This window comes from Caretta caretta, chromosome 6 (assembly GCF_965140235.1).
Source record: "Caretta caretta isolate rCarCar2 chromosome 6, rCarCar1.hap1, whole genome shotgun sequence".
NCBI classification, from domain to species: Eukaryota; Metazoa; Chordata; order Testudines; family Cheloniidae; genus Caretta; species Caretta caretta.
In genome coordinates this window covers 10,487,219-10,511,320 of record NC_134211.1, presented here as the reverse complement: position 1 = coordinate 10,511,320, position 24,102 = coordinate 10,487,219, and the positions used below count along the sequence as shown (strand labels likewise).

At 47.2% G+C, this 24,102-nt stretch overlaps 1 protein-coding gene and 1 long non-coding RNA gene across 5 annotated transcripts in view; one reads left to right on the top strand and one right to left on the bottom strand.

Moving 5' to 3' along the window:
* Positions 1-11,511, top strand: part of LOC125637936 (uncharacterized) — a 24,188-nt gene extending 12,677 nt beyond the window's left edge. For 2 of the 4 annotated variants that reach the window (XR_012669143.1, XR_012669144.1), the window contains exons 3-4: positions 3,311-7,526; positions 8,193-11,511. This is a non-coding gene — a long non-coding RNA (uncharacterized LOC125637936). Of the gene's footprint in view, positions 1-1,760; positions 7,527-8,192 lie in introns of all 4 variants that reach the window. The other 2 variants (XR_012669146.1, XR_012669145.1) reach the window with 2 other exon arrangements.
* The window catches only part of LOC125637906 (uncharacterized), a 27,725-nt gene extending 3,623 nt beyond the window's left edge, over positions 1-24,102 (bottom strand). The window contains exons 1-4 of the mRNA XM_048852968.2: positions 23,997-24,102; positions 18,176-19,488; positions 15,239-15,365; positions 329-442 (exon numbers count right to left, since the gene is read on the bottom strand). Coding sequence (XP_048708925.2) covers positions 329-442; positions 15,239-15,365; positions 18,176-19,234 — 1,300 coding nt within the window. The 5' untranslated portion in view covers positions 19,235-19,488; positions 23,997-24,102. The remainder of the gene's footprint in view (positions 1-328; positions 443-15,238; positions 15,366-18,175; positions 19,489-23,996) is intronic.

Genomic DNA, 24,102 nt, shown 5'->3' with positions numbered 1-24,102 from the left:
CCACATGCATGCCTGGGAGACAGGGCAAGGCTGTTCTCCCCAGTGTACAGATGGGAACCGACACACACAGGATCTAAGTGACTTGCCCAAGGTCACGCAGGAGTCTGTGGCAGCACCCAAATTGGACAGTGTAGCTTGGGGAACCAGGAATTCATGGCTCTGCCTCCCCCATGGTTCAGTGGATCTGACCGTGGGCACTGTGGGAGCTCCTGGCTCTGTGGCTAAGCTCTGCCATGGCTCAGCAGACGCAGCCAGGGGGCATTGTCCTGGGAGCTTGTGGCTGGGATCCCAGGATTTTGCTTTCTGAGCTGGCTGATTCATCTCTCACCTGTTGGGACATCCCTCTGGGTCTCCTGCTGCTCAGGGGCTGAGGGATCTGGGACGCACAGCACCTCCTCTCGCTCCAGCTGAGAGATCAGGGCGGGTTTGCGAACTGGAAAACCTGCCCATAGGGAAGAGAAAAGAAGCCATCAGGGCACAGTCAACGAGCCCCAGGGCTTGGTACAAAGGTCCCTCTCTGCTGGGGAGGGGACGATGGGGAAGTTGTACGGCTAGTGGGAGGAGGGGCAGGCACAATCCCAATGGTGACAACTCTGAACCCACAGAGACAGACCAGAGCACTGTCCACTGGAGCAGGAACCCCAAGCTCACACACGCAGAAAATGCAGACAATGCATGCGGATGTACTCGGACAGGGACTAGGCCCTTTTAGGAACTCTGGGGTGGAGTCACAGGTTCGAAGGCCAACAGGGCCCACACTCTGACCAGACAGTTTGGCCTTCTACAAAGAAAAGTTTCCTTTGGAAAATGTCATTTCAAATTAAGGAAATTTTTCACAAAAACAAATAATTTTCAAAATGAAAACTTTTTGGAAAATGTAATTTAGGAAAATTCAAAACAGAAATTTGTTTTATTTTCATTTTTACATTCTTTTCACATTATTTCATGACAGGTCACTCGGTGAGGCGCCTCATAGGACATAGATCAGAGTCTCTTCTGTTTGTGCTGTGGTTGTTTATTTATTTATTTATTCTATTACTGTAGTGCCCTAGGAGCCCCAGTCATGGAGCAGGACCCTATTGCGCCAAGCACTGAACACCACACAACAAATAGACAATTTGTACCTGAAAAAGCTCGCAGTCTAGTACATGACAAGAGACAACAGATCTATGCAGATAGACAGAGGAATACAAGGAAACAAGGAGGCAACATTATCTAAATAGACAAGACACAAGGTTGGGGAAGGGGTAAAACTGAGAGAACAATGTGATGGCAGGCAATGTCATGATAGTTCTATGATTAGATTCATCACAGGCCCTGGTTTCAATGCGGGGAATTCAATCACCCTGACGTCTGCTGAGAGCAATACAGCAGTGCACAGACAATCCAGGAAGTTTTTGGAGAGTGTTGAGGACAGCTTCCTGGTGCAAGTGCTGGAGGAACCGACTAGGGGCCATGCTCCTCTTGACCTGCTGCTCACAAACAGGGGAAGTAGGGGAAGTAGAAGTGGGTGGCAACCTGGGCAGCAGTGATCATGAGATGGTTGAGTTCAGGATCCTGACAAAAGGAAGAAAGGAGAGCAGCAGAATACAGACCCTGGACTTCAGAAAAGCAGACTAAGACTGCCTTAGGGAACTGATGGGCAGGATCCCCTGGGAAGCTAATATGAGAGGGAAAGGAGTCCAGGAGAGCTGGCTGTATTTTAAAGATGCCTGTTTGAGGGCGCAGGAACAAACCATCTCCTCGTCTTTCTTTTTTAGGTATTACTTTGTTTTAAGGAGGTCAAACATCAGCCCAACACAAGGCAGATGCAATTTGAGAATTATCGACGCCTACTGACATAACTTCTTTATGATCTTTTCTAGGGTTGGTATGACACCATCAAGACTTCATTCCTAACTTTGCTTTCATTGCAAGTCCACTGTATAACTTCTGAAAGAAAAGGGATTGCTTGGACCAGGACAGATCAGATCAGTTCAATTTGTAAAATTGAAGCGAGTAGTAATTCAAGCATCTGTGCTGATCACTCCAGATCCCAGCAAACCGCATCACTTAAAAGGTCTCTGAGTGCAATTGCACTTGCAACAGTAGCTTCTAAAGAGTAATGGAAAAATTTAGGCCAATAGCCTATGCTCCAAAAGAATGAGCCTAGTGGAACTTAAATATTCCACTTGTGAAAAATATTTATTGGTCACTAGCTGGACAACCAAGCATTTTGCATTTTTAATTGGTTTAAACCCAGTAGCTCTACATTTCACACACACACCCCTCTCTAGTTCTTGCTTTCTAATCGAATCAAGGATGGACAGATATCTAATGCTCACCTAGCACACTGAACTTTGCTATTGCATGACAGAGGTATAAAAATAACTCCAGCATGGACTCTATCTCCCCTGCTGGAAGCCCTGTTGTATTCTGGGAACCCTCATGTGTGCCCAGATGTTAATCCAGGGAAAATCTGAACCCAGATTTTCACATCAATACCTCCCAAAATAAAAATCACAGAAACTTATTATGATCAGAAGAAACCAATATCTTCTTGTTATTGATCCACTCTCCAAATGGGTGAAAGCATTTCCCCTTGAGGCAAATGCTCCTTTAGCCACAACAACAAGACGTGGTGAAACAAGTCTTCTCTCATTGGAAACTCCCTGCTAGGGTAGAGTCCAGCAGAGGAACACATTTTACTGGGCAAGTGTTCCAAAGATGTTTACAGTTGTTGGGAGTGCCACAAAATTGCACATTTCACATAGACCTCAATCATCAGGGATGCTAACGAGAACAAGTTGCACCATCAAACGAATGCTGCGGAAACTGGTAGATGCCAATGGATGCAGTAGGAATACCCTGATTCCACTCATTTTAACGGCACTCAGGGCAACTCCCACTGCTTCCACAGATCATACACCCTTTGAGGTGATGACTGGGCAAACCACGTGAATGCCAAAGCATCTTTTGTGGCATACCAGTGGCACACAGCTAGAGGAAGTCAAACTGAAAACCTATGTGCAAGCATTAAAAAACATTTAAATCAGGTTCTCTTGCAGGTAGCTATCAAATTGGGAAAATCCAAACAGAAGGCAAAGGTTTATTTTAATAAAGGAGAAAGAGAGAATGCTTGGGAAATTGGAGATCAGGTGGTAATATGCTGTATCAGAACACAATTTATGTAACCAGTGAACTGGGCCACATTATATTATAAATGGACTCCGTTTCCTCTGTATAAAGAATCAGAATCAAAAAAAGGTAGATAAATTCTATCATGTTAATAGAATTAAAGTTGTACCTGAAAAGAAATATTTCTCCACAGGCAGAAGAACCAGAGATGTTGACAACAAAAGAGGAAGTAAAGGATCAGAGAAAGCCAGGCCAGTAGAGGGAAAAGAAAAAAATGCATGTCTTAACTTTGATGCTGTATTATTGCCTTAATACTGCACTTCAGACCAAACAGACTCTTCCAGTACAACAAGAACCAAGAATAGTCAAGGCAAATCAAAATTTTATGTTGGAACTAAGCTCAAACTTGCCTGTTGTGCAGGATGCAAATTATAACAGTGATCTGGGCTCAAGAACGGATAAAACCAGATTAAGATGTGAAAGATCAGCGCTTTTCAACTGAAATTTTCTTCAAATGGAATTATCAGCCAGCACAAGGACAATTTATAATTACGACTTGGGTTAAAATATTGTTTTCAGCATGAACTAATAGCACAGCTTTGAAAATACATAAGGTACAAAGTCATACATCAGGTCTGTATAGATTGGGGTATGGTTAGCATTGACGGATAAGTGAAAGTTTGTATTGTGGAAAGGATTTTCCACTGGAGATACAAAAACAAAGAAATTTAGTCAGTCAAATGCTTCTTCCAACCACTCATAACAAATCTTATCAAAAGGTAAAAAAGTAATAGATAAGAAACTTGTTCTTAAATACAACATAAAAGGGAATGAACACATGCCTTATGTAGATTGGGGAAAAACATCTCTCCCTTAATTAAGAAATCCGGGGGGAGGATATAAAACATATTACAAGTGAAGATAAATCTTCATCAATAAGTGGTGGAATCCCATATGGATTATGGAAAAACAAAACCAAATGCCAAAGCTCAGTAAAAACTGAAGCGTCGACCAGATACATATATATAACCTAAATTATAAATATAAAGGAGAATATGAAGCTTGTAGCCAAATTAAGTCTTCGGGTATTGTAAAAGTTATTAATAAATATTTTAAAGTAAAAGTACAAGCCACAGTAATGGAAAAGACCATTATTCACAGAACCTTGTGAAGTGTTCAGTTTGCAAGAAGGCCCTGTTAGTGGTCTCACAGCTACGTCTATACCAGGGGTATTAATTAATCAAGTTCAGTTTATTCATATCCCTGTTGTATGAAATTTATCTAAATTGGTAAATAAGTGAATTTAGTTATTGTAAAGATATTAAGGTTGCAACTTTCTTTTCAGTACTTCTCATTGATAAGGTTAGTTTTGAACAGTATCACAGGTTTATTAGTTCAGAGGTGCTAATTTGAAATAAGGTTAATGTTAAAAGAATCATAAGGCATATCAATTATGTGATTAAAAAAAGAAGCTAAAAAAAGTAATTAACCCCATGTTAAAGGAATTAAAGGTTTAGCAAAATAAAAAAATTATTTATGGTGTATAATATGCAGGAAATAACCAAATTGTTTAATGAAACTCAAAATAAGATGGATCAGTTGATAAATATAATAATGATCAGGGAAAAATCATTAACTTGGAAAAGAAATTATTTGTTCATTATATAGTGAATATGTAATAGACACTATTAATAATACCTATTAATTCTTGGAACTAAGAAAAGTACCCAAATTAATCAGAGATCAACAAATTTTGAATTGGTATTGTCCACATTGTATTCAAAACATGGAGAAGAGAAAGTCGAATGCCAAACCAAATATATTTAAAAAAAAAAAAAATCTTTTGGTTCAAATAGAAACTTGGGATCTGTGAAACCACATCCAAATGATGACACATTATTTAAATGAAACCTGTGACATTTTATGATCCATATGCCTCGTTCACAGTATCATTGGTCGTATTCGATCCAGATAAGGACGTATGTGATCAATTGGCTTTCCATTCCATAGGCCACCTAGAAGATGATATCTATAAGAAACAAATGCAAATACCTGCACTGGTGGTGTATCACCAAAATGCCCAGATATGGAAAGTCCCATGGATTGCTTCCTGCTCTCAAAAGGTGCATCAATGGATCTGTAGGTATAATGTGTTTGATGTAACAACTCCACTGTGTCACCAGCTGGAAAGGTACCAACGCAATGCACACGGGTATCATGTGCAGTGCAACTAACCAAATAGAAATCTTTTACGAAATATGTGGCCTATAGCAAAAAGGAATAATATTGTGTAGTAACTAGTCACAAGAAATTCTATTATGGTCATCTTGGATGTATGGTAACACATCCAAATTTTCGTGTTAAGCAACAAGTACCCACAGTTATTGGGCACACGACAATATCTCCAATGTTTTCGAAAATGAAACAGTTATTCTTAGCAACCCAGATCACCGGGATCTCATTGAACGGAGCACTCCAGTGCTTCATGCATATAAACCATTAAACTTTACAGCTAAAACAATCGTTAAAGAAAAAAAATGTGCAATTAATTAAAATTAGGAATAACATAAATAAGACAAACCAAGCACTGTCTGAAATTTTTGACAGTAGCAGCTCATAAGGTATTCATTGTATCAAGAGAGATGAAAATTGGATGGAAAAAAAGGATTATTGTCTATAGTATTCTTACTATGTGTACTATTGTATTAATCATGGCTGGATACTGTCATGTAATATATATGTGACAGGGCTCTTATTGTCCAATCATCAATTATAATGAGATAACACTCACCCTGTCGGGGGTGGGGGGAAGAAATGTAGCCAATGATTTTAGTTTATCCATTTATTGTGTGATGTTATGATTAATCAATGTTATATTACATATATTCATTGGAAATTAATTTGTAGGATTATAAAAGTATAAAATCGATCGGTATTTAGAGGAACCAAGTAAGTAAGTAAGACAGACAAACTGAAACACAAGAACCTGTAGGTTGAGGCCTGCAAGACTTTAGCTTAGCCATTTTGGGCCTTGGAGACAAGAAATGATGACTCAAGCCAATGACCGAGAAATAACCTAATGCCCTAAGGTTATGGGAAAAGGGGCACCAAGTGGTAACATTGTGCAAAATTACCCAGAAGGTTAATATTAGATCATAAAAATACTGTAAAGGCGTATCTGTCTCAGACATGTGTCTTAACCATGGGATTCAGGTTGTGAGTTGATACTAATGAGAACAAAGGGAACCTACCCAGCCTATAGAAAATTGGGGTCCCTTAAGTTTCCAGGGGACACAGACCAATAAGAGAAAAGAGGGTTGACACTTTTATGGACATGCGCAGAATGTAGGTATAGACAGAATCACATTATAAAAAGGGGATGCCCCGAACGGGAAAATTAAGCTCCCTCTGGGAGGCTCCAGCAGGAACCATCCCTCTACTGATGACTAAGCCATGAGAGACCCATCAGACCCTGCAGGCTTGGCTAAACTTGCGAGTTACAGCGCAATAAAGGAGCCCCGGGCGCACTAGCTCACTGCCTGGCCACACTGGCGGGGCACTTAGAGCGCTCTGACTCCGCGGCTACAGCGCTGCTGAGGTGGTACTCCACCTGGGCGAGTGGAATAACGTTTGCTGCGCCCCCGCTGGAGTGCCGCGGCACTGGTGTGGACGCCCTGGTCCTATAGTGCGCTCTTATCGGCCTCCAGAAGTGTCCCACAATGCCTGTTCTGGCCACTCTGGTCATCACTTTGAACTCTACTGCCCTGCCCTCAGATGACCAACCATCAGACCTGCCCTTTAAATTCTTTAGGCATTTTGAAAATCCCCTTCCTGTTTGCTCAGCCAGGCGTGGAGTGCTCTCATCAGCGAATCTTTCCAGGTGACTATGCCTCCACGAGCCAGGCAGTCCCCAATATGGAGCAATGGTGAGGTGCTGGACCTCATCAGTGTTTGAGGGGAGGAAGCTGTCCAGTCCCAGCTGCACGCCAGCCGCAGGAATTATGGTACCTTTGGGCAGATATCAAGGGCCCTGATGGAAAGGGGCCATGACCGGGACGCACTGCAGTGCAGAGTTAAAGTGAAGGAGCTGCGGAATGCCTACTGCAAAACCTGTGAGGCAAACAGCCGCTCCGGTGCTGCCCCTGCGACCTGCCGTTTCTACAAAGAGCTGGACGCGATACTTGGGGGCGACCTCACCTCCACTCTGAGTACCACCATGGACACTTCAGAGCCCAGTTCAACAAGGCAGGAAGAGGAGCAGCAAAGCGGGAGCGAGGGTGCTCCAGCGGAGAAAGACACCCCAGCATCCCTAGATGCATGCAGCCAGGAGCTGTTCTCAAGCCAGGAGGAAGGTAGCCAGTTGCGGCAGCCAGTGCTTGGGGAAGGACAAACACCAGAGGAGGTTCCCGGTAAGCAGCTTTTATTTTGGGAAGGAAGTTACTTGGTGCAGGCTCTGGGGGAGAGGAGGGTTTCGGCTGCATGCATGCCTAGATGTGGAATAGGGCGTTGATGTGCTCTCTCACATCGTGGTAATTGGCCTCAGTGGTCTCTTCAAAGATCTCAGCCAGAACCTGGGCAATGCTCTTGCGCAGGTTTCTTGGGAGAGCCACTGTGTTCCTTGTCCCAGTAAGGCTAACTTGTCCGTGCCACTGTGCCGTGAGGGGCGGAGGGACCATTGCTGCACACAGGCAAGCTGCATATGGGCCAGGGCGGAATCTGCATTGCAGTAGAAGACCCTCCCTTGCTTCCCAAGTCACCCTCAGCAGCGAGATATCTTCCAGGATGAACTCTGTGGAAAATGTGGGGACAGTGTTCAGTATAGGGAGCCCCTGCCACTGTTGGCTCTCCCCAAGGCACAGAAACCCAGAGGACAGTTCAGCCGTGAAACAATCAGTCACGCTTGACCCTGTGCTTACTCACCATTTTGGGGCTCCTGTGGGTTATGTGCGCTTGTTTTGGGATGGGCAAATTATGCTATTGTGTAGACTGTACTTGCCCTTAAGTATGGGGGAATCATTGCTCTGTCTGGTGTGAACAATGCTGCCTCTGTTAAGTGTTGCATTTTGCCTTTACAGATGCAACCTTGAGATCTCAGCTATCCATGTTATCACTGGCTGAAAGACTCCAAAGAATCAGAAAGAGGCCATTGTGACAGGGTCGATCCAGATGGCTATAGGAGAGTAACAGAAGGCAGATATATTAGCCCCAGGCTAAGTAGGTCCCTTTTCCCTGGGTTAGGTAACAGGGAAGGTTTCAGAACAATCAGGAACCTTCTCGAGACAATTAAGACAGGCTGATTAGAACACCTGCAGCCAATCAAGAAGCTGCTAGAATCAATTAAGGCAGGCTAATCAGGGCACCTGGGTTTTAAAAAGGAGCTCACTTCAGTTTGTGGTGTACATGTGAGGAGCTGGGAGCAAGGGGCACTAGGAGCTGAGAGTGAGAACGCGGACTGTTGGAGGACTGAGGAGTACAAGCATTATCAGACACCAGGAGGAAGGTCCTATGGTGAGGGTAAAGAAGGGGTTGGGAGGAGGCCATGGGGAAGTAGCCCAGGGAGTTGTTGCTGTCGCACAGCTGTTCCAGGAGGCACTCTAGACAGCTGCATTCCACAGGGCCCTGGGCTGGAACCCGGAGTAGAGGGCGGGCCCGGGTTCCCCCCCAATCCTCCCAACTTCTGGTCAGACACAGGAGGAGTTGACCTGGACTGTGGGTTCAGAAAAACAGTCAAGCTGAGGGCTGCCATGAAGCTCCAAGGCGAGCAAATCTGCCAATAAGCACAAGACCCACCAAGGTAGAGCAGGAACTTTGTCACACCATGTAGATGCAAGGAAGACATGTTGCATGAAGTAATGCAGCATTCAAGTAATGAAAATCGAAAAGTGCAGGAGTGGTGGGACAGTGAAAGGAGGATCCGCCAGCAGAATGAGGAACGCCGGCACAAAAGCATGGTGCTCCGGCAGCAAAGCATGGATCAGCGGATAAGCATAATGGAACGCCAAGCAGACTCGATCCAGGCGCTCGTAGTCATGCAGGCGGAACACTATCGTGCCCAACCCCGCCTGCAGCCCTTGTCCCAAAACTCTTTCCCTTGTGCCCTCATGTCACCTCTAACCCACTTTCCCCAACATCTGGGTTCTTACCACCATCAGCTGCCTCCAACACCTGTAGCTTCACCACCCAGCCCTGAAAACTAAGACCCTTTCCCTCTGCACTCAACCCCCATCACCATGTGGTATAGCCAGCCAGAAGTGCAGCACTCATTGCACAGCACTCCAGACAGGAAGGCTGAGAATGATTACAGGACATACACAAATCTGTGATTGTACCATTCCCCACCCCACCCCCTTGCCCTTTCCGTTTCCCAAGCAGTTGTGTTTCTTTTCAATAAATGAATAAATTGATTTTTTGGCTTTGGAAACATTCTTTATTATTGCATAAAGTAAAAGATACCTTAGCCCAGGAAAGAAACAGGCACTGCAAGTCAGCATAGCAAACACACAGATTCCTACTAATACTGGAACCACTGCACTTCACTCCCGTGAAGGGCACCAGACATTACTGGTGGCTTTCAGCCTCAAATTGCTCCCTCAAAACATCCCTAATCCCTGCAGCCCTGCGCTGGGCCCCTCTAATAGCCCTGCTCTCTGGCTGTTCAAATTCAGCCTCCGGGTGTTGAACCTCCGAGTTCCATGCCTGAGGGAATCATTCACCCTTCCCTTCACAAATGTTATGGAGGGTAGAGCATGCGGATATAACTGTGGGGATGCTGTCATCAGCCAGGTCCAGCTTCCCATACAGAGAGCGTCAGCGGCCCTTTAAACAGCCAAAGGCACACTCCACAGTCATTCTTCACCGGCTCAGCCTGTTGTTGAACCGCTCCTTGCTGCTGTCAAGGCTCCCTGTGTAGGGTTTCATGAGCCATGGTATTAAAGGGTAAGCGGGGTCTCCAAGGATCACAATGGGCATTTCGACTTCCGCTACGGTGATCTTATGGTCTGGGAAAAAAGTCCCAGCTTGCAGCTTACTGAACAGGCCAGTGTTCCGAAAGATGCACCTTTCCAGGCCAGTCTGCCTTAATGTCAATGAAACACCCACGGTGATCCACAAGCGCCTGGAGAACCATAGAGAAATAGCCCTTCCAATTAACATACTCTGAGGCTAGGTGGGCTGGTGCCAGAATTGGAATATGTGTGCCATCTATCGCCCCTCCGCAGTTAGGGAAACCCATTTGTGCAAAGCCAGCCACAATGTCATGCACATTACCTAGAGTCACGGTTCTTCTGAGCAGGATGCGATTAATGGCCCTGCAAACTTGCATCAACATGATTCCAACAGTCAACTTCCCCACTCCAAACTGGTTAGCGACCAATCGGTAGCTGTCTGGAGTTGCCGGCTTACAGATTGCAATAGTCACCCGCTTCTCCATCATCAGGACAGCTCTCAATCTTGTGTCCTTGCGCTGCAGGGTGAGGGCGAGCTTCTCCCACAGTCCCATGAAAGTGGCGTTTCTCATCCAAAAGTTCTGCAGCCACTGGGTTCTCATCCCAGACTTGCATGACTATGTGATCCCACCACTCAGTGCTTGTTTCCCGAGCCCAAAAGTGGTGTTCCACTGTGGTGAGCATGTCTATGAATGCCACAAGCAAACTCATGTCATATGCGTTACTCGAGTCAATATCATCGTCTGAGCCCTCACTGTCATTTTGGATCATAAGGAATAACTCGACTGCCAAACGTGAGATGCTGGCGAGACTCGTCAGCATACTTCTCAGCAGTTCGGGCTCCATTCCCACAGACCAAAAGGGAAGACAAAGCATGCAGTACAAAAAACTTTGAAAGATGGCGCCAAATGTGATCAGAAGCACAGGGATTGCTGGGATGCAAAGCGATGCATCATGGGAGGTTGGGACAGGACCCAGAATGCCCCCCTGCTCCCTTCCCACAAGCCACAGCTCCAGAATGAGAAGAGGTGCTCTGTGGGATAGCTGCCCATAATGCACCGCTCCCAATGCTGCTGCGAGTACCATAAATGTGGCCATGCCAGTGCACTTGTTCCTGTCAGTGTGGACAGACTGCAGTGCTTTCCCTGCTGCGCTCTCCGAAGGTGGGTTTAACTCACAGCGCTCTACATCTGCAAGTGTAGCCATGCCCTAACACTATTGTTAAGGATGCGAGTATAACTGTATTTGTAACTTGTGCATAACTCTGTATAGAATTTCTATATGCTTGGGTAATCATAACTTTAGTAACTTTAATAAAACCTGTAAAATAGACTAGACTTTGTACTGAATGTATGTGTGGTCACCACCCTTGGTCTTTATGTGTTCCTAGAGACTAACTCTGAAGCAAGGAGCAGAGGGAACTTTCACTCTGATAAGCTTGAAACTGTAGCTGCCAGAGCCGAACCCATGGTGGTGTAACACCACATTACAAAATTCACTTTAAATAAAAGGCTTATGACGAAGCGGGACTGTTCTTAATGTTTCCTCTGAATATTGTGGGGGTGCCTCAGTTTCCCCTATGCAGTTCTTAAGCATCTAGGTGGTGGGATAAGGGTGTAAGATCATTGCAGAGCCCTAAAGGGCAGGTGTGTGCAGGGGTCTGGACACAGAGAATGGCCGACACCCTGTTTCCTGGCAACTGATGGCCTGGCCCTTCCCCCCTGCAAGGTGAGAGCTAAAGGGTTGGACAACAAAGGAATCAGGTGATCTCCTGGCCCTGGAAAGGGACAAAGCCCAGAGGAGGAGGGGCTGGAGAGAGTTTCAGTTTGGGGCTGGCTGGGGACATGGAGTGAAGTGCAGAAGTGGTTGTCTGGCTCACTGCCCCCCAAAATGGACCCAGCTGAGGGGTCCTGTTCTCTGCACCTACAAGCTCTGTTTTAGGCCATGTTCCCGTCGTCTAATAAACCTCTGTTTTACTGGCTAGCTGAGAGTCATGTCTGACTGCGAAGTTGGGGGGTAGGACCCTCTGGCTTCCCCAGGAGCCTGCCTGGGCAGACTCGCTGTGGGAAACGCATGGAGGGGCAGAGGATGCTGAATGCTCCAAGGTCAGACCCAGGAAGGTGGAAGTTGTGTGAGCTGTGTGTCCTGGAGACAGGCTGCTCCCAGAAAGGAGACTTCCCCAGAGTCCTGACTGGCTTCGTAGGGAGCAGTTCCAGAGCATCGTCTGGGGACTCCGTGACAAGGCTACATTGGTAGGAGCATTGCCAGCAGATCTAGGGAAGTGATTATTCCCCTCTATTTGGCACTGGTGAGGCCACAGCTGGAGTACTGCATCCAGTTTGAGCCCCCCCACTACAGAAAGGGTGTGGACGAATTGGAGAGTCCAGTGGAGGGCAATGAAAATAATTAGGGGGCTGGGGCACATGACTTACAAGGAGAGGCTGAGGGAACTGGGCTTGTTTAGTCTGCAGAAGAGAAAAGTGAGGGGGGATTTGATAGCAGTCTTCAACTACCTGAAGGGGGTTCCAAAGAGGATGGAGCTCGGCTGTTCTCAGTGGTGGCAGATGACAGAATGAGGAGCAATGGTCTCAAGTTGCAGTGGGGAAGGTCTAGGTTGGATATTAGGAAAAACAATTTCACTAGGAGGATGGTGAAGCACTGGAATGGGTTACCTAGGGAGGTGGTGGAATCTCCATCCTTAGAGGTTTTTAAGGCCCAGCTTGACAAAGCCTTGGCTGGGATGATTTAGTTGGGGTTGGTCCTGCTTTGAGCAGGGGGTTGGACTAGATGGCCTCCTGAGGTCTCTTCCAACCCTAATCTTCTATGATTCATGTCATGTTAGTTCCACAGGTGTTAAATGTTTTCACTACACCATAAACAGGAGACACTTTGATCTAGAAAATAAGATGTTTCAATCTGTATTAAGCAGCTACTGCCCTTAATATTTTTCAAAATAAAATTAAAATATTTTGAATGTTATGGCATAATATGCCATATTATATGACGTGACATGAGAGGCCATGTTGTATGCAGTGGTGTTGTAACCTTCAGTCCTGAAGAAGAGCTCTGTGTAAGCTCAAAAGCTTGTCTTTCTCTCCAACAGAAGTTGTTCCAATAAAAGAAATTCCCTCACCCACTTTGTCTCTCACAAGAGGACATGCCATAGCGTGCACTGCATGTCATGAAATAAGGTAAAAATAATCCAAATCATACAACAACAGAAAAAAAGAAATAAAATAAATGCCTAAACAATTTAAGAATTTGTGTTTCATTTCAAGAACGTTTGGTTTTGTTCCAATGCAGAATGAAAACAAATTTTGAAATGTCAAGTGAAATGGAAATTCAGTGTTTTGACTGGACCTGCTCCTGCATAACCCAGGCCAGAGAGTCTCACCCCCTGATTCCTGCATCCAGCCCATCACAGAGCTGCTCAGGACATAGGCACTGATTCCATGGGTGCTCCAGTGCTGGGGCGGCACTCAGGAAACAGCTCAGCGCACTGAGGGGGCAGAGGGCCAGGCTACGGCCAAGGCAGCTGGACTCACTAGCTGGGGCTGGCTGATCCAGTGCTGGTTGTTCCCAGCCTGGGCCGGGCCCCCACCCCCAGGCACAAAGCTCTCTGCATCTCCAAGCCCCACACGCCGGGCCTGGGGCAGTTTTGCCTGGCAAAGCACCTGGGCCAAGCTGGAATTTTGGTGGGTGTCCCAGCCAGTAACTTCTGAACCACCCCACTGGAGAACTGACCCTGGCCCTCCGAGCTGCCACCAGCACCTGGAAGAGGGTCATGCTTCCCGAGGGGTGAATTTCACCAGCACAGCAGCAACTGCAAGAGCAGCTCCCCCTGTAGCTGAAACCCGCTGGGTTATTTGCTGGGAGAAGCTGGAGGCAGGAGGCCCTGGATGGAGGAGGAGAAGGAGTGGGGTGCACTTGGGGGAGTGGGTGGAAGAGGTGGGCCCTTGGTGGAAGAAGTGGAGTGGGGGCGGGGCCTGAGGCAGAGTGGGGGTCAAGCACCCCCAGGAAAATCAGAAAGTCGGCGCCTCTGGCTCAGGAAATTATTTTTCTTTCCCCACTGTGAAATTTTTTTTAAGGGGGGGGGGCGGTGTTTAGAACTTTCAGGTTTTTGTTGAGGAAAAAAAAAAACAAAAAAAACCCCACACATATCTGAGGGTTTTCAGTGACAAAAATATTTAGTGAAAAGGTTTTGTGAAAATTAAAAATAAAAATCCTATTTCCAGCCAGAAATGTTTATAAAATTCCATTTCAGTTCTTTCATAAACAGAATTTTCCAAACATTTTGGTTCCATGGGAAATTTCTAATTTCATGTTTCTGAAATTTGAACAAAAGTCAGAAATTTCTCACAGGTAAAAAAATTCTAGTTGATCATGAAGCTCCCTGCAGCCTGCCAGGTTTGGGGGTAGCAGAGACTTCAGAGTGAGAGTTGCTCAAAAACTATCCAGACTCTTTCTGTGACAGAAAATTGGGGGTTTGATGGAACAAAAATTTTAGCAGAGAGTGTGTGCTTTAGTCAATTTTTTTTTTTTTAACATCAAAGTCCCCCAAATTTAAAATTTTCAGCCAAAACCCAGATTTTGGCTATTTTTAAAATTCTATTGATTTTTAATTTTTTTTGGCAGTTTTTGAACCAAAAGTGTTGGGGTTACATTGAAAAGTATAAATTTTCCACTGAAAACTTCAACAAAAACTAGAACAAATATTAGTTTCCACTGAAATTTTCTATTGAAAAAAATTGCCATTTTCTGTCCAGCTCTGCTCAAAGCCAGCCCAGAGGTGGTCAAAATTTTTCGTTCCGCAACATCTTTGGATGAAAAACAGACTATTTTTTCCAACAAAAGAAGTTTCCAGTTTTTGTTTCTCTCCGGTTTTTCCTTTTTTCCCAGTAGCAAAATAGTAAATGGGGGAAAGCGGGAGCAGGAGGAGAGAGGAGAGGATGGGAAAAAGCAGAGCGAGGAGGGGGCAAAAGAAAAGGCAAAGATTTAGATTTTCAGTTTGGGTTTTGTTGGACAATTTGGAATACTTTTGCAAAAAGAATTTTTTTTTAAAATATTTTCAGTTTCTTTAAAAAATAAAATTCAGTGGAAAAGATTTATGATTTTCTGGACAGTTCTGCCCAGAGCTTCCACAGTGGGCAGGAAGTTTGGATAATAATGCAACTCACCCAGCGAGCGGATGCTCTGGTAATTCTCGTACATGATGTCCCTGTAGAGCTGCTGCTTCTCCTCATCCAGCAACAACCACTCTGCCTCACTCAGACTCACAGCCACATCCTCAAACTGTACTGGCTCCTGCAACCACAAAATCATCCACCTTAGCACAGGCCACTCCAAGGCTACCCCTTGCTCACTAATGCTTGTGCCAGACACTAGCCCTTCCCTCCCAACTTCTGCCATCCTCCTGCATCCCACTTAGCGCCAGCTTTTCCAGGGCCAATCCCTGAAATCAGGGGATCAGGCACAAAAGCAGGTCAGGGCCAAGTGCCGAGGAAACAGGACCCACAGAATTTGGGTGTGCATGGTGGGGTTTGAATCCTGACAATAGTACTAGTCCATTACTAGATGGAAATGGTAGAATTATCAATAATAATGTAGAAAAGGCAGAAGTGTTCAATATTTCTGTGCTTTATTGGGAAAAGAAAAACAGATGATTTAGTCTCATCATACGAGAACACTCTTTCCGTTAGTATCCCTGGAGGATGTTAAACAGAAGCTATTTGTAAGACATTTGTAAATCAGCAGGCCCAGATAATTTGCATCCACGAGTTTTAAAAGAAGTGGCTGAGGAGCTCGCTGGACCGTTAGTGTTGCTATTCCATAAGTCTTGAAGCATTGGGGAAGTTCCAGAAGACTGGAAGACAGCTAATGTGCCAATTTATAGAACAGGTAAATGGGATGACCTGAATAATTATAGGCATGTCAGCCTGACATCAGTCCTGGGCAAGATAATAGAGGGGCTGATATAGGATAATAAATAATTAAAACAGGATAATGTAATTCATGCCAATCAACATGGGTTTATGGAAAATAGGTCCGGTCAAATTATCTTGTTTTTTGTTTTATGAGAGTTCAGGTTTGGATGACAAAGGTAATAGTGTTGACATAATATACTTAGACTTTTGTAAGGCATTTGACTTGGTACCACACAACATTTTGATTAAAGAACTAGAATGGTATAAAATTTACATGGCATACATTAAATGAATTAAAAACTGTCTAACTGCTAGGTCTCAAAATGTAACTGTAAATGGAGAATCATGATCAAGCGGGCGTGTTTTCAGTGGGGCCCACAAGGATCGGTTCCTGGCCCTATGTTATTTAACATTTTTACCAATGACCTGGAAGAAAACAAAAAATCATCACTAATAATATTTGCAGATGACGCAAAAATTGGGGGAGCGGTAAATGATGAAGAGGACAGGTCACTGATACAGAGCAATCTAGATCACTTGGTAAACTGGGTTCAGGCAAACAATATGCATTTTAATACAGATAAATGTAAATATATACAACTAGGAACAAAAAATGGAGGCCATATTTACAGGAGTGGGGACTGTATCCTCAGAAGCAGTGACTGAGAAAGGTTTTGGAGTCGTGATGGGTATTCAGCTGAACACGAGCTCCAAGTGTCACGCTGTGGCCAAAAGAGCTAATGTGATCCTGAGATGCATAAACAGGAATCTCGAGTAGGAGTAGAGAGGTTATTTTACCTCTGTATTTGGCACTGGTGCGACCATTGCTGCAATACTCTGTTCAGTTCTGGTGCCCACAGATCATGAAGGATGTTTGGAGAGGGTTCAGAGAAGATCCGTGAACATGATTAAAGGATAAAAAAAACGTTCCTTATAGTGATAGATTCAAGGAGCTCAATCTACTTAGCTTAACAAAAAGAAGAGGTGACTTGACCACAGTCTATAAGTATTGACATAAGGAAGAAATATTTAATAATGGACTTTTCAGTCTAGCAGAGAAAGGTCTAACATGATCCAATGGCTGGAAGTTGAAGCTAGACTAATTCAGATTGGAAATACAGTGCAAATTTTTAATAGTGAGGGTAATTAACCATTGGAATAATTTACCAAGCGTGAGGAGTGGATTCTCCATCACTGACAAATTTTAAATCAAGACTGGATGTTTTTCCTACAAGTTCTGCTCTAGGAATTATTTCAGGGACGTTCTCTGGCCTGTTAGACAGGAGGTCAGACTAGATGATCACAATAGTCCCTTCTGGTCTTGGAATTTATGAATCTTAGTGTGGGGAGATGGTGTTCGTAGCCACATCAAATTACCATGTTGTTTTCTGTGCTCTACAAAGTAACTCTGGTGAGGAGGTGACTTGCATGTTAGCTTGAGGCCCTCCAATTTGGAGGGCACATTCTCTGGGAGACAGCCACCCTTACACAGTGAATTTAAAGAGCAGGCTGGCTTGTTTCCATGAGGCCCATAATTTTGTAGAGCACCTTCACTACAAGATAGCCGCCCTTACAGAGTGAATCACAAACTTTCATAGAAAATCAACACCGGGTGGGGTTTAACTCAAACCAGTCACGATACTGCAGGAGAGAACCCTGAGATATCACTATTATAAGGGAGACTTTAAATGAGAGCAGACCGTCTCCAACTCTCCCTCAGGGCATCTCAGACACACCTGTGTTAAGATGCCCCATGTGTGGGGAATTCATTCCTTCAGAATTTCCTGACTAGCAGCACTGGTAGCTCTCGCTAGTCAAGGTCTCTCCCCTTGATGCTTCTAAAGTTGTCAGGGCCACATGAGTCTCCAAGCACTCAGATGTCCATGAGTGGCCACTAACTTGGGGCATGACAGTTTTTAGTTGTCCAGCTGGGAGACGGGTGGGGCCAGCTTTCCAGGGGGATGTGCTAAAGATAACACAACTGTAGCTGGGGCGGTTGACTCATGTTGGGCACCCAAATTCTGAAGCACCCACTCTCCATGAACATATTGGACATGAACACTCCTGAACATGTTGGACAAAGACTTTACAGGGACAAATACAGGAACCCTGGCTCCCCTGTGGCTTCCACGGTTTATCTCCCCTTCCCACCCTGGTCCCTCACTGAGATAACTGGAGTTAAACTCTCACCTGTAGCCCTGGCCATTCGATCTCTGGCTGTCCCACCTGGAACCCCTCTGCCAGGGCCACTGCTTGGGCGCCGGTCTCGGGACCACTTTCCCAGATCCAGCTCTGCATTTCCTCCGGCAGGATGGTCAGGAACTGCTCCAGGATCAGCATCTCCAGGATCTGCTCCTTGGTGCGGCTCTGCGGCTCCAGCCAGCGATGGCAGAGCTCCCGGAGGTGGCTGTAAACCTCCTGGGGCCTCTTGGCCTCCTGGTAACAGAATTCCCTGAAGCGCCTGCGCTGTGTCTCTGGGCTGATGCCATAGCGACGCAGGATGGTCGCCTTCACCTTCCCATAGTCACTTGTCTCTGTGATGTCTAGGCTACCAAAGGCCAGCTGGGCTTTCCCGGTGAGGTACGGCTCCAGTCGGGTTGTCCACTCCCCTCTCGGCCACTGGCAGGCATCAGCCACCTGCTCAAAAGTGGCCAGATAGGCCTCGATATCGTCCTCTGGCGCCAGCTGTGGCAGCTGCAGGGTTCCCCATGTAGGTGCTGGAGTTGGATTAACCTCGGCAGGGGTCTGCGGGGCTGACAGCTGCTCCTCTCGGCACGGTGCCGTCTCCTCCTTCGGCTCGATCCCAGCCTGCTCCAGACCCCTGGGTGACTCTCTGCCCCCCTGGGAGGTGGGGTTTTCACACCCACGTGCACAAGTCGGTGCTGGCACAACTCTGGGAGGGGGCGGCAGTTCTGGCTCTCCGTGCCCGAGGATGCAGGCCGGAGCCGGCCCCACCTCCGGAAGGATGCGCAGGGCCTGCAGCACCTCCTGCCAGACGTCCTCCCAGTGCTGCAGCATCTCCTTCTGCGACGCATACCGGGCCTGTTGCGGTGCCACCCATCTCAGCAGCTCCCCAATGGTGCCGGACTGCACCACAATAGGCAGCCCACCCGCCCGCTCCAATCCCGCATCTGGTTCGGGCCCAGCTGAGGCCTGCTGCTCCGTCAGCCCAGCGGGACACACCGACTGCTCCACCTGGATCTGAAACTGCAGGTCCAGGGCCCCCTCTGCCCCCTGCCCTGCAGCCATGGCTGCTCCCCGGGGGTGTCCTTATCCCAGCAGGGGATGAGCCCAGACCCCAGGCCTTTCTGGCTCATTCATGCCCCTGGCAGGAAGCATCCAGCCTCCGGCTTCCTACCCCAGTGTCCCGTTTTTGACACCAGGTGATCCGGATGGGGGATCAGGTGCGAGGGCCCAGAAGCACAAACTGTCTTGCAAAACCAGAGCGACCTCCTGGAGCCGGCAATGCTGCTGTCTGGAAAGAGGGGCTTCTCCCGCAGCTCCTGAGAGGGCAAGGGAAACACAGACAGTGAGGGGGCAATTCCATAGTGCCGAGGGATTTGAGCGCTTAGCTCAGTCTGCTAACTCCTGGTAAAAACAACAATGGCCGAGTTGTCCCTGGGATTGTGCCTCACGTTTGCTAACACTCCTGTTCTCCTAGTGTGGACGCAGCCTTTCGTGCCAGAAAAACTGTGTGTTCTTACAGCCAGCTAGTGACCACCTCTCCTTGTTAGAGAATCGTTCCAGAGGGGGGATAGGGCAATGAGGGGCACGAGCCAGGGACCTGGGAAAGCCGAGTTCAGTTCCCTGCTCTGTCAGACTCGGACCCTGGGACAGCCACTCTAGCTTCGTCTACATGAGGTAGGGTTTGTGGTATGATTACATCAGTATAGCTACACCGCCAATACCCTGTCGTGGGGATGCAGTTAAGTTGGTATAAAAGTGCTTACACTGACATAGCTTATGCTGGTTTGGTGTGTGGTCTAAACTCTACCAGTGTAACTGCATCTACACTAGAGCATTTACTGGTATAGCTCTGTCGGTAATAGTATCGCACCCTCCATCCCCCTCCCAAGCTGTGCTAGTAAAGCTTTGAAGGGTAGACCAGACCTTGGTCTCTCTGTGCCTCAATTTCCCCACCTGTATCTTGGGGACAGTCGGACTGGCCTGGTTCACAAGCGTATGTGAGGATAAATACATGAAGGCCTGTGGGATGCTCACACACTATGTTAACAGGGAGCATATTTCCTCCTCACTTATCTTTGAACAAGGGAGTGAGTGAAAGTTCCCAATACTGGCAGAATTTGCATGGTTCATACCACATATGCAGAGCTTCCAGAGAAGAAGTCATAACTGAAAGACCCGTGCCTATCTCCCCCACTCATACCCCCTGCTCTCTGCCCTGATCCAGCACAGACAGGCCCCTGTCTAACCTCCCCATCCACCTCCCATTCCCTCAGCTCCCTGCCCCACCCAGCACAGACAGGCTCCTCCAAGCCCAGTGCTGGGTGACATGGGGTTATATCTAGGTTATTAGGGTGTATCTCCATGGGGAAACTGGCTGGTGGGAATGTCAACAACCCCTCCTTTTGTACAAGGACCCAGCGGAGGGGTATGCACCAGCTCTAACAGCATTCAACAGATCTGAACCCGCAGGTGAGGAGAACGGGATCCCAGCATCCGTGCCTCCCTTCCCCACTGTACTCACGCGCATCCCCTCATGAGCCTTTGCCTCCTCACATATGAGCCCGCCTCTCACTGTATCCCTTCTGACACACACACGTTCCCTCACCCACGTGGCCACCCCTCACCCAAACACGCTTCTCATATGCGCCTTGTTTTAGTGTCACCCCCACGTGTTCTTTGCCTTCACCTCTCTGGCATGTCCTCCACACATGCTCCTGCGCCTCACAGACCCTCTCCCCACTAAAATATTGTCTTTGTAGTCACATGCTCTCTTCCCATTTCTCTCTCTCACACACACACACACACTCTGCCCATCTGGCACTAGGGTGACCAGATAGCAATTGTGAAAAATTGGGACAGAGGGCGGGGGGGGGGGGGTAACAGGGGCCCATATAAGACAAAGACCCAAATATTGGCACTGTCCCTATAAAATTGGGACATCTGATCACCCTGTCTCAAACACACACACTGTTGGAACAATTGGGGCCTTGCAATTATTGTGAGCCTAACTGTGAAAAAGTAAACAAAAGTTTTACAAACATGTTACTATAACCTCTAACAATATATGATGGTGGGAAATGGTGCAAAAGGGGGACAGAAAGCCTGAATTAATCTAAACCAAAAGGCCTACTGATATAATTCAAATCTGTGTTACAGGCATGCCTGGGACCAGAAGTCAATGAACCAAAAATCGGTGTGTCAGATATTGGGCCTCTTGGTGGACAAAATAATGAGGGGATGGGCTATTCCACCCACCACTCCCCTTTTGGGGTCTGTGACAGGGTGTGCATACCCTGCACTAGGCAAGAAAGGGTTAATCCCAAACTGTGGGCGAAGGAAGTCCCACCCCTCAGACCTTTCTAGGCATGCTCCGACTGCCACTTTAGTATAAAAGGGAGCAGCCCAGCTCATTCTAGGCTGACTGCTGAAGGGGATGGATGCTTGGTGGAGGCTCCAGTCCAGTCCAGAACCTGCTTTAGCACCTAACTGCGGGATCCTGAGGACCAGATCAGAGACCTGTTGTTGACGGTGGCCTGACTGGAGTCAGAATCCCAGGGAGTGACCCGTGCCAGGAGCCCGGAGACCCTGAGATGTACAGATCCCGGTTTCAGAAGACACAGTAGAAAGTGGCCCGGGGGGCTGGAGTGAATGGTATCTCCCACCTGAGGAAGGTCAGCGTGTTGCAGTAGGATCTCTGCTGACTAGGTGTTGTCCACACTCATTGCTGACAGGACCCTGGCCAGGACCTGGTGGAGCAGGGAGGGCCTGGGCCTCTTACCCCAGCTGTCAACCTCCCCTCCTGAGTGGCCCCTGACTCTGGCTGTTAGGCTGTACAGCCTTGCACCTGAGGGCAGCCATATTTACTCTAACCTGTCAGCTGTGCTGTCTTAAGCATGAGGACAGTCTGGTGCACTGTAACTGCAGTGCCCCCTCACCCAAGATCTGACCCAAAAGGGGAATTGGGTGTGCATATACTGCAATAAGGTCCTTTTAAAAAAAGGAGAGAGATTTTTGGAGGAAAATTGGCAAAGGGGGATGCAGGCAGACTGCAAGAGAGAAGATCAGGAAGGATCAAGCTTTATCATGACTGCCTGACCGCATTGTCTCCTGGATGACCAGGCTTCTCCATGACACTGTTGGGCCTTTGTCATCCTGATCCTAAGAGATTTTTCTTACCAGACTCAGGCAAAAAAAGGGACTCAGATGATCACCTCCCCTGGGATGTAAGACTTTGTCCCCCCACCCCTAGGTGTTTTTTTGCCTCCCCATCTTATTTCTTCTCTTTCCTATCCCTCTTCTTTTGCCTTCTGTTTAACAAGAGTCTGGCTTAGTCAGCCAAGGCCGTATATTTTGCAATATGGCTGTAAACTTCTGACCAAAGAGGCAGCTAAAAGCAATGCCCTAAACAGCTCAATACTGGTACAAGTTTGCCAAGTCTTAGTGTGACTTGCAACATGTGTTTTTTCCAACAGTGAAACTGCAAGTCAAAATCAACAAAGACAGAAACTGCACATTCTATCTCTGCTGTCCTTTTCTGTCCCCTGATGTGTGCATGTCTTGCTTTTGCCTTTAATAAAAAAATCAAACTTCACTAACAGTTATTACTATCTTTAATACCATCTAAAGATCTGTCAAATGATGGGGGAGGGAACATTCCTTTTTAGAAACTCCCTCCTGCTTCTTTTAAAAAAAGAAAAAACAGTGTTAAAATAAAAGCCTTATTTGGTACTTTACATGTCAAACCTTTAACTATATTGTCCCTTCCTTTTTTGTATCTTTATTAAAGGATTAAAAGAATGTTTAATGGGGTATTTGCCAGGGTACTAAATACTATTACTACCAAAACCCTGAACTTTGTTTTAAAATGTTTACTATTGGACACCTGTGAGTCTTTATGTCCATATATTCCAATAAATTAATGTAACACATACGGTCTCTGCTGGCTGGCTGTCTCTCTAACACACACATTGCCTGGCACATGTTCTCTCCCTGTCGTAGGCGATGCACGCGCGCTCTTCTGCCCATTGCACAAACACACACAAGTCGCCTGGTGTGCACACACATGTGCGCTCTCTCCTGATCCCATGAGCACACATATGCTCTCTGTGCATCACATAGCCACACACTGCCTGACACACACACAGGCAACTCCCTGTCACATGCACACACATGCTCTCTACCAGTCACACACACACACAAACCCTCTGCCCTTGACACACACACACACACACACGTTCTCTCCCTGTTACATGTGTACACACACATTCTGCCCATCACACAAGGACATATGCTCTCTGGCTGTCACACGGCGCACACACACGCTCTCTCCCTCTCACACACACACACGCTCTCCCCCTGTCTCTCTCTCACACACACACACACGCTCTCTCAGTCACAGGCGCCTGGGCTCTTTCTCACAGGTGGGGGCTCTCCTACCCCTCCTACTGGCCCTGTGCCACCAGGACTATTTTGGGCCCCCATTTCCCCCTCAAAGTACTATTGGCTTTATTTCCACAAACCAGATCGCCCCCCCCCCCCCCCCGGCTCCCACGGAGCCCCCTGTGAACGCCTCTGCTTCGTCCGGCCGCCAGCGCTGCTCCCAGCCTCCACCCGTCCCTCTCCCTGCGCGCCCCCCCCTGCCCCGTCCGCATTCACCCGCCCCGGCCGGGACCCCCCGGGCTGCCTCCCTGCCCTGCCGGAGCGCTGCCGCGGGGGGCTGGGAGCAGAGGTCGCTTTCAGCTCCCAGACAAAGGCAGAGCCAGAACCACAGGCTGAGAGCGGGTGGGAGACCCGGCCAGGCTGGGACTAGGGGGCCCGTGGTTACCTGGGCTGGGGAGTCACGCTGGGAACCGGGCCCCTAGGGCTGGGGGTGTCTGTCAGTCCGTCTCTTTCCCCAGGCTACGCTCCAGCTCAGCCCGAAGTTATTGGAC